Source organism: Pristis pectinata, chromosome 12, assembly GCF_009764475.1.
Source record: "Pristis pectinata isolate sPriPec2 chromosome 12, sPriPec2.1.pri, whole genome shotgun sequence".
NCBI lineage: Eukaryota > Metazoa > Chordata > Chondrichthyes > Rhinopristiformes > Pristidae > Pristis > Pristis pectinata.
The window spans coordinates 37,635,643-37,646,101 of NC_067416.1; the positions used below are offsets into that span (position 1 = coordinate 37,635,643).

Consider the following 10,459-nt stretch of genomic DNA (forward strand, 5'->3'; position numbering starts at 1 on the left):
CACAACTGTTGCCAGGACTGGAGGGCTTGAGTTCTCAGGAGAGATTTGATAGACTTGGACTGTTTTCCTTGGAGTGATGGAGCGATCTTATAAAGGTTTATAAAATCATAAGGGGCAGAGGTCTTTTACCCAGGGTGGAAAGCGAGAAGTGAAATCTTTAACGGGGATCTGAGGGGCAAGTTTTTTTTGCACAGAGGGTGGTGGATATATGGAACGAATTGCCAGAGGAAGTGATAGAGACAGGTACAATTACAACATTTTAAAGACTTTTGGACAGGTTCATGGACAGGAAAGGTTTAGAGGGATATGGGCCACATGCAGGCAAATGGGACCAGCTCAGGTAGGTAAGAGAAACAAAGGACTGCAGATGCTGGAATCAAGATGAAAAACACGACGATGCTGGAGGAACTCAGCAGGCCAGGCAGCATCCGTGGAGAAAAGCAGGCGGTCAACGTTTCGGGTCAGGACCCTTCTTCAGGACTGAAGATAGGAAAAGGGGAAGCTCAATATATAGGAGGGAAAAGCAGAGCAGTGATAGGTGGACAAAAGAGGGGAGGCGGGGTGGGCACAGGGTGGTGATAGGTTGATGCAGGTAAGCGATAGTGATAGGCAGGTGCGAGGGAGGAGGGGAGAGCAGATCCGCCAGGGGATGGGTCAAAGGTACGGAGAGAAAAGGGTTGAAAAAAAGAGGCTAGGAAAAGGAAGAAGAGAGAAGGAGATAGGGATTACTTTAAGTCGGAGCATTCAATGTCCACGCCATTAGGCTGCAAGGTTCCAAGACGGAAAATGAGGTGCTGTTCCTCCAGTTTATGCTTGGACTTCTCCTGGCAGTGGAGGAGGTCGAGGACTGACATAGCAGTGATAGTGTGGGAGGGGGAGTTGAAGTGACTGGCAACAGGGAGATGCAGATCACGGTTATGGACAGAGCACAGGTGTTCTGCAGATTGGTCACCTAGTCTGCATTTGGTCTCACCATTGTAGAGGAGAGAGGAATGTGAGTAACAGGTAGGCAAGTTGGTTGGCATGGACAAGTTGGGCTGAAGGGCCCATTTCCATGCAGTATAACTCTATGACTCTAACTCTGCATGATTCTCAATTCCATACCCGAGTGTGCAGTAATAGCCAAAATTCTTAAATATCACAGGACTGCCTTAATTAGAAAGAGTCTTACTTGATTTTGAGGCTATTTTCTGGTATCGGTCACAGAACTTAGCTAACTAATGAAGCCATTCAGAGGGTGCTGAGCTAAATTACAAGCATTTCTGTTATCGGTGAATAGCTAATTAAACCCTGCACCTACAGTAGAGAAACTGAATGCGGATTAGGTGATGGTTTTATGGAGTACCTGCAGCTGGTCAGCAGGAGAGATTTGACATTCCTGTTGTCTGCCTCTAGTTCTCCATCCTATTCCAACTCTAATCTATGTGCCAGTAGCCTCCTGCACTACCGCAACAAGATCCAATGCAAGTTTGAGAAACAGTAACTCATCTTCAGTCTGGGCACATTGCAGCCTTCTAGATTCTATATTGAATATTTTAGGTAACTCGCTCTACCTGTGCTGGAACTGGGCATTTCTTCCCATCATCTGTCAATGACTTTTGCTCAGTTTTTCTCTCTCCCATAGTACAACCTGTCCTGTTGGGCATGTCCAACAACCCTGCTTTAAGAAACACAGACTAAGAAGTAGAATCAGCCTCTAAATGCCCCATTAACCCTCCTGAATTAGTCTCACCCCATCGCAGATCTTCCCTCTGTCTGGTGTTCAGTCCTGCGCGCCCAGTAAATATTTCCAGAGATGTGGTGTGCAGAACAGAATTGCTCTGCCAGGTGTCACTGTTTCTGTGTCACTGAGGTACCAGGACAGAAGCCCTGGACATACAACAGTGTTGCAGATAACTATTCTCAACTGTGCTATGACTGACCCTTGGTGATTGGGATCTGACCAAACTTCTGTTTGGATAAATATTTGGAAAATGGGTCATTTTCCTTCTGGAATTTGTGGCACACGATGAAGAAGCAAAAAGCTTGATGGATGGCTGCAAAAATGCACAAGAAAAACTGCAGTTCAGTCTTCACCCACCCCCCCCCACCAACACCTTTCCCAGCTGCAAATTGTTATACCTCTGTTTCCAACTTTTGCCATTCCACAGATGGTGCCAGATTTATTGAGTAATTCTGCCATTTCCTGCTTGTTTCAGATTTCTAAAATCGGCATTGTATTGCTTTTGCATCTGTATAATTTTAGCATATTAAAATGTCCCAAAGTCTAAAGTGACAAATAAAATACCAGAAAATAGAGGTAACTTCTTTGGTATAGTACAAGGTTCTTGTCATTTTCCAGCTGTGGTTGCTGTAACTAGGTGCTAATGCAGATCATACCTATCTTACACCCTCAGTATGTTGGTTTCCATTGTGACTGATGTTTGCTTCAGAAGCACTCTGAAAGTTTCTGCCATTTACTTATTTTCTTTCTCTCTGTTGCCTCAGCTGTAAGAACATTATCAGACACATTATCGTATTATTAATGAAACAGGTTCTAACCTCATTAGCTTGACAAACTTCTTCTGTACATTTCTCAACTTGTTACAAAGATTCGATCATTTTTATTTTGCATCAAATTAAATGAGCAACAAGGTTATTTCTAATCTGCATGTAGTTATACTGTAGTGAATAAAACGGAGCAATAACATCTTCACTCACTTTGTAAACAACTGTTTGCCAAAATAAATTGTTAAAACAAAATCATTGTTCACTTTTGATCAACCATGACTGATTTCCTCTGATCGTTTTCTAGGTTCCTTTCAGATTCAGCCCTGATGTAAGTCATGGGAGTTTAATGTACAAATACTTAATGCACTTCTTGAATTCCCCTCTGCTAATTTAATTGAGGCATTAACCTGCTTAATGTAAATTACCCAATGGCTCAGTCATAACACAGGAAAGAATAACTACCTGCAACAGGTTGTATGTCCAGGACTTCTGACTTGGTACCTCAGTAAAGCAGAAACAGTGACATCTGGCAGAGCAATTCTGTTATTAAATTCTAAGTGACTCTTTGAAAGTAATCCTGTCTACTGGACATCCTTCCACTGATCCACCCACACTATACAATTCCCAGCTCCTCCCAGTGACACAGAGATACTTGGTCAGAAGTGATTATCTCCCTGCTCAGAATGTAGACTCAAGAAGTGACAAACCATGAATTCAAACAGCACAGAAAAAGGTCCTTTGCCCTCTGAGGCCACACTGACCATCAGCACCCATTTCAGCTAATCTGTTCTACTCTCCCAACCTACCCCATTAATCCCCCCAGATTTTACCAATGACCTACACTCCAGAGGAAATTTACAGTATTCAGTTAAACTACCAATCTACCCAATTTTGGGATTCAGGAGGAAACGAAGGCAGCAAAGGAAACCCATATGTTCACAGAAGGAACATGTAAACTCCACACAGACAGCCCCAGAAATCAGGATTGAACCCTGTTGTAAAGGACACCTGTTGAAAGAATTGTGGTTGTAGTTGTCCAATATAATATTGATTTCTATTTTTTACCAGTTCCCATGTTCAGAGCTGCATGTCAGTATTTGTGCAGTTTTCTTGAAGTACATGTATTGGCAAACGCATCCAGTGAGGAGGAGCTATTGACTGTTGTTATGGAAAGAACGTTCTTTTGTAAGGCATGTGATGCCATGTGGTTTGGCTGCCTAACCTTTGCTAGTGAGAAAACAACAGCTTGCTTTTTAAAGCACTCAATGCATGTAAAATACATCTGCTGAGTGAAAGCTACTTAACGAATATTTTATAAGCACTATGTGCTTCTTAAAGAGTAAACAGGCAGTTTCCCACCTGCAGGGAGAAGCCAGAGAAGCCAGAGAAATTGTAGGCTGAAATTAAGAGATGATGGTGCATCCACGCACTTGTTACTGACTCTTTAGCCTACAGAGGTTATAGGCTTGGAAGATGCTGTTGAAGATGTGCTAACAAGTTGCTGTGAAATATTCCTTCAATAATGCATACAACAGGCACATTGTGCTGATGGTAGAGAGTGGTTATTTAAGGTAGAGAATGGTGAGCTGCCTTCTTGATCCGCTGAAATCCTTCCAGTGGAGATAATCCCACAGTGTGGTTGGGCAGGGACCTCTAGGATTCAGACCCAACAATGATGATGGACCAGCAATACATTTCCAAGTCAGTGTGTAACTTAGAGGAGAAGCTGCAGGTGATGGTATATCCATGGTCCCACTGCCATTGTCCTTGATGGTAGAAGTTATGGTTTGGGTAGGTGCTGTCCCGAGTGGCCGAGGCAAATACCTGCAGCGCAGTTTTTAGTTGGTACAAACTGCAGCCACCATGTATCAGCAGTGGACAGAACTTGGTGGTGTTCCCATAAGGGTGAAGGTAAGGATGGCAAGTCTAAGGAATCCTGGATGTCAAGGATCCTTGGAATAAAAAGGAAGCAGGTGATAGGTATGAAAACAGAGGAGGCCCTTCAGGTGTATAGAGAGTATAGGAGAGTGCATCAAAAATTAGGAGAGCAAAGAGTGGCTACAAAATATCACTAGTAGATAAGAAAATCTCAAAGCATATTCTAAGTATATTAAGAGTCAGGGCCAATAGGGACCAGAGGAGCATTCTGCACACAGAGCTAAAAGACATGGATGATGTCTTAAATGAATACCTCTCATCTGTATTCACTAAGGAGAAAGTCATTGTAGTTAGAGGTTTCAGTTGGGACAGTGAATTTCTAGAGAACATTAAGAAGGAGGTATTAAATGTGGATGAATCCGCAAGGTGCGATGAGTTGTATCTCGGACGGATATGGAAGCCAAGGGAGGAGATTGCTGGGGTCTTAAATCTTCACTGACAGCAAGTGAGGTGCCAGGTGACTGGAAGACTATAAATGTGGTACCTTTATTCAAGAAGAGCAGAAGGGATAAGCCAAATAATTACAGGCCAATTTGTCTAATGTCAATGGTTGCGAAATTATTGGAAATTTTTCCTCTCCCTCAGAAAAGTCAGGAGTTGATCAGGGATAGTCAGGAGTATTATGGAACCAAGGGAACTTGGTGTACAAGTCCCTAGACCCCTGAAGGTGGCAGCACAGGTAGATAGGGTGGTGAAGAAGGCATGAGGGAATGCTGGCTTCCAGTGGCTGGGACACAGAGAATAAGTGCAGGAATGAATGGCGAACTCGAGAACTTTGTTGAAGAAGATTTTATCAATAATGCAGTTGAATGTTAAAGTGGTTAAACTTGCCTTTGTTAGAAGATAGCTGTTGCTTGGCACTTATGTGGAATGTATGTTGCTGGGCACTGAACAATCCAAGTCTGGCTGTCCAGGATCTATAAACAAACAGAAGAATGGAGAACAGAGAGTAGTAACAACGTAGCATTATAATAATTAGTATTTAAATTACATATACATTGCTAATGATTAAAATAGAATCTTACCTGGTAGCTGGATCTCTGAGGCAGTGAACACTGTTGCTCTTTGCTTCCTTTTCAGAATTGAACAAAAACTGTCGAAAACCCTTTGAGCCTCCAAATATCCGTTCAACGTTCCTAGAAGGTGGAGCGAGTGGCCGGTTACCGCGACAATATCATTCTGAAGTTGCCAGCATCAGTGGCCGGTGGTAGCAGTGAAATGGAACTCGCTCACCTGTAGCTGCCACAAGAGGGCTGGCACAAACTGTGCCTGACATTAACCCTGTGGAGAGCATTTACTGCACAGAGCCCTCCATGTTATAGGAGTTTGGATTACAAAGACCAAAGCCTGCGTGATTTTGTGCAAATAGTTGTGCCAAATGGAAAAAAGAACAGGCCTATCAATGTGTATTCCATGGTTGCCTTTGCTGTTTCACCAAATATGGTACCAATCTATACGCAGATTAGAGAATGTTCATTAACACAAGCTTTCTTGCTCAATATTATTTATTAGAGAACAAAAAACTTAAATTATGCACTGAAATGTTAGGTTCTACCACAGAATTAGACTCGAACCACTAACCTAAGTGCATTGTGTGTATAGTTTGTTAGCAGGTTGTGAGATGGAAGTACTGCTAAGTAGAGGGACTTAAATCTAGTTGCTTCTGCATTTTACATGTCCTGGCTTCCTAGACCTTTGGAAACATATATTTTCCTCTGGTCCTCAAAAATAGAAAGATGCATTTTATTAGATAAAATGGAGTGGGCATGTGCAGGGGCTTGAATGAAACTGGCACCATTCTAGAGGCATGTTATGTAGGATCAATTATATTGTCCAAAGTGGCTTGGATACCTGGTCATCAGAGAACTATATTTAGTCAAATTCAAGTACGGAAACAATTCCTCCAGTCAGTAATTAAATCCAATTACATTTTACTGCCATCTTAAGCATGCTTGCCACATTCAGGATGCTTATTTTCTGAGCTATAAAAATCATTACTTTTTATACGTTACTTTAAAATCATTACTTTAATGCAGCCAGATCCTTCACTGAAGTACGGAGTATTTTTGGCATAGAAATCATGCATTTGCCTCAGTTGGGTCAATGCCACTGTTTGTGCAAGCTTCCTCTCACCTCTGATGGCACATCCTTCTAATTGTTTCTCGTGTCTGTCTAGCTTCCTCTTAAATAGATCTACAACATTCACCTCAGGTACTTCTTGTGAAACCACATTCCACATCCTTGACAATTTTGGGTTAAGAAGCCTCTCCTGAATTTCCGATTGGATTTATTCAGTTTATTATTTGTTCATAATTCATACATTCCCAGGGATCCTCTCAATAACCAGGTCTAAATTAGAACAATTTCAGTGACATAATTTACATGAAAATGTAGATACAATATCAATTAGTTGTTCCTGCACTGGCTCAATTTGCACACAAAATCAACTCAAAAACCAATGCTCCTTGTGACTTCCAACAGATGTGCACAAGCAAGGCTATATTGGTTGCGATACTGGTGCAGCTCTATATCGGTACTGTGAAAACCAAGAATAAGTATCTGCTCTTCAGCAGCTTTCCCATGCAAATCGAGCTGGTGCAGAATCGGCCATATAACTAGATAATACTGGCAAAACTTGTGCCTTCATTTTCCTATAAAAGTTTTCAATTTAAAAAAAATAGAAAGTTAATATGCACGTTTGTGGATGTACTTGGCAGTGGGAGATGTAAGAAGCAGAAACAGATGGACCTAAATAGCATGCATGTTTTTCTAGGATCGTTTGCAGTTCAGTTCTGAATGTCCCGCCTATTACCATATGAAAGTGTTTTGTTGTCTGAGAGCTTTATTGTTGACTCACATGAACATTGATAGACAGGAATAAATGGCCTGCACAATTGCAAAGTCTAGTGTGCCACTATACATACAGTCCAGTTTGAAATGTTGGCAGGGAAGGCTAGTTTTTGACATTACTCTGGTCCTGAATTTCCTGCAGTACAAAGTTAGCTTTGCCAGTTCATCTCTCAGTTGAAGGAATTCAGCAAACCGGCATGCACTGTGTGAGCCAGCAGCTTGTTCCCAAGGCCCAGTGTTTGGATAATTCCCACTCTTTGACCTCCAACCTGGAGGACTCCACAGTCTCATCTGTGGAAGTGTCACTGATGATACCATGTAATTAGCTACTAAGAAGTGACATCGATGAAAATGAAGTCAATTTCCCTCCCATCTATCTTCCATCCCCATGATCCCATTCAAAGACAGATTTGTTTCACTTCATCACCATGTCTGAGAAAATGGATAACTCCTACAATGGGGAGAAGCCTATCAGTTCTCAGACTCAATGTTTTCTTTGGAATTCAAAAGATTGTTTGTTTCTCCTTTAGCAAGGCCATCTTCAGTGCTTCAGTAGCAGCCTATAACCCAGCAAGGTCTCCAGGCAACGGGTTCAGCATTTCTCTTCTCTTTTTCTGTGACAATGTCTTTGTTCCTTTTTGTTTGCACTGTCATTGGTCCCATGTACAAAGTTTAAAAATGATGTCTGTTTGTGCTGTTTGTGGTGAAGATCTTTAGCCGAAATGAAGGAAGATTCCAAGTACCTACCTTTTCTGCTGCCCAATTATATTGAAATTCACGTCCAGATTGATCGGTTCTGCCTGACCTTTAAAAACAGGGACAAGTGCAGCCACAGTGGCTGAACTGTATTTATAAAAAAATATACAGTACACACTTTGTAAGACTTAAACTGCTAAGTCTCCTGCATAGCCAGCTTTAGGTGAACACCATCTTTGCTGCATGAGTGAAATCAGTAATTAAAAATATGTGAATAGTTTAATATTGTTTTCTATTTTCAATGGCAATTATGCATTTCGTCTGTATAGATTTTTAATTGTTGGATTGATTGAAAACAAATTTGCACACTCAAAGGGAAGAGGCTTTGTTTTGTCACTTTCATATATAAAATTTAGTTTTGTGATTTTTTTTCTCTCAATGATTAGCAACTAAGAGGAAATCCATTATTGTGAATCCCTCTTAAAGTTTTCAGAAGTCAGTGATATCTGTGTACACCAAAGTGAAGGCTTTTCAGTTTACAGAAGGTAGACTGAAAGAATTTTCTGTACGAAACACTGGAAGAATATGTGCTTGTCTCACTGCAGTGAGGAGGTGCCATGCTAACCTTGCGTAGACTAACACCGAGGCACAATGGCTTTCTAATGGACAAAGTGGTTTGATTATCAGCTTAAGCTGAAGGTTAGCAATAACTCAGTGCCTTGAGTGATGATTTATCTGTAAATATAGCACAGATGTTTATTTTCAGGTTTGGGAGGGATGGGGAAGGATTTAGTAACCTTTCTATGACTTTTGATTTTTTTACAAAATGATATTGTTTGTGGATAAGCTTTAACAAAGGGAATTTTCAATACAGTTTTATGTTGCATTAAAAGATAATTTTATAAATCTCTCTCCAGAGTCTATTGTGTAAATATATTTTGCATCTGCACATAGCCAAGCATGGACACTTGAAGGGGAAAATTTGCATAGATTGTAAGGAAAGAGTGGGAGATTAATGGAGAAATGAATGATTATGTCAAAATGTCAGGAGAGGCATAATTTATCCTTGCAACATTTCCTCATCTAGACAGTGCTTGTAAATAATTCTTAAAGGCATGCTTAAGGTAGGTTAAATTTTCTTACCTCCTTAGCAATGTGCATGTAACCCAATAGACCCAACTGTTGGTATGGCTTCCTTGCACCATTTGTCTTAATTTTCCTTGGCCCATCCACTTTATCTGAGATTCAAGATGTTCCTATATGCTGTCATTGTTTGGTAAGTGAATTGACAGCTCATTCATCTGGACCATTATTTAAGCAGATGGGTAACAGCCAGAGCTGGTCTTGAAAAGAGTGAGCTTAAGGCTTTTCTCTTTGGAGAGAAGGAGGTTGAGAGGTGACTTGATAGAGGTGTACAAGACGATAAGAGGCATAGATCGAGTGGACAGTCAGAGACTTTTTTCCCAGGGCGAAAATGGCTAACACAAGGTTATTGGAGGAATTTTAAGGTGATTGGAGGAAGGTATAAAGGGGATGTCAGGGGTAAGTTTTTTACACAGAGAGTGGTGGGTGCGTGGAACGCACTGCTGGCAGAGATTATGGAGGCAGATACATTGGGGACATTTAAGAGACTCTTAGATAACCACATGAATGATAGAAAAATGGAGGGCTATGTGGGAGGGAAGGGTTAGATAGATCTTAGAGCAGGATAAAATGTCAGCACAACATCATGGGCCGAAGGGCCTGTGCTGTGCTGTTATGTTCTATGAAATTGCTGATTTGAAGTAATTGACTTTTGGCCATTGTTAATTTTCCATTTAAAGCAGCAACATTTCTGAACTAAACCTGGTCAAACTCTTCGCTATTTATTTAGGATAGGCCATTCATTTCCTTGAGGCTGCGCCATCATTTAGTTCGATCACAGTGGAACTCCATTTACCGATCTTGGTTCCATTTCTCTTGGTTGGCATATCGAATAAAAATGATTCAGTCTTAATTTTGAAATTAAAAGTTCACCCCCAGCCTCATCAGCTTTGTGTTGAGATCATTCCAGAGTTCCATTCCCCTTTGTGTGTGGGACTGCATCCTATCATTATTCATGAATGTTCTTTCTCTAATTTTAAAGTTATCCCCTTTGCATGGTCCAAGACCTTTCCCAGAAAGTAGTGACTCTGTGGTATTCTCTGCCCAGGGAAGCAGTAAAGGCCACCTCATTTAAATATATTTAAGACACAGTTAGATAGATTTTTGCATAGTAAGGGAATTAAGGGTGATGGGGAAAAGGCAGGTGGGTGGATCTGAGTCCACGGCCAGATCAGCCGTGATCTTATTGAATGGCGGAGCAGGCTCGACGGGCCAGATGGCCGACTCCTGCTCCTATATCGTATGTTCTAAGATATCTGCATCTTCTTAGAGAAACCGTTGGGAACAGGGATATACGTACAAGGAAATGACTAGACTGTGTAACCCTAACCTCATAATTTAC

General features: G+C 41.3%; 1 protein-coding gene across 2 annotated transcripts in view; it reads left to right on the forward strand.

Moving 5' to 3' along the window:
• Positions 1 to 8,885, forward strand: part of LOC127576995 (protein bicaudal C homolog 1-like) — a 254,613-nt gene extending 245,728 nt beyond the window's left edge. Inside the window, exon 20 of one of the 2 annotated variants that reach the window (XM_052027841.1) lies at positions 5,509 to 8,835. In XM_052027841.1, coding sequence (XP_051883801.1) covers positions 5,509 to 5,639 — 131 coding nt within the window. In that variant the 3' untranslated portion in view covers positions 5,640 to 8,835. Of the gene's footprint in view, positions 1 to 5,508 lie in introns of both variants that reach the window. The other variant, XM_052027840.1, reaches the window with a different exon arrangement.
• The last annotated feature ends 1,574 nt before the right edge of the window (positions 8,886 to 10,459 follow it).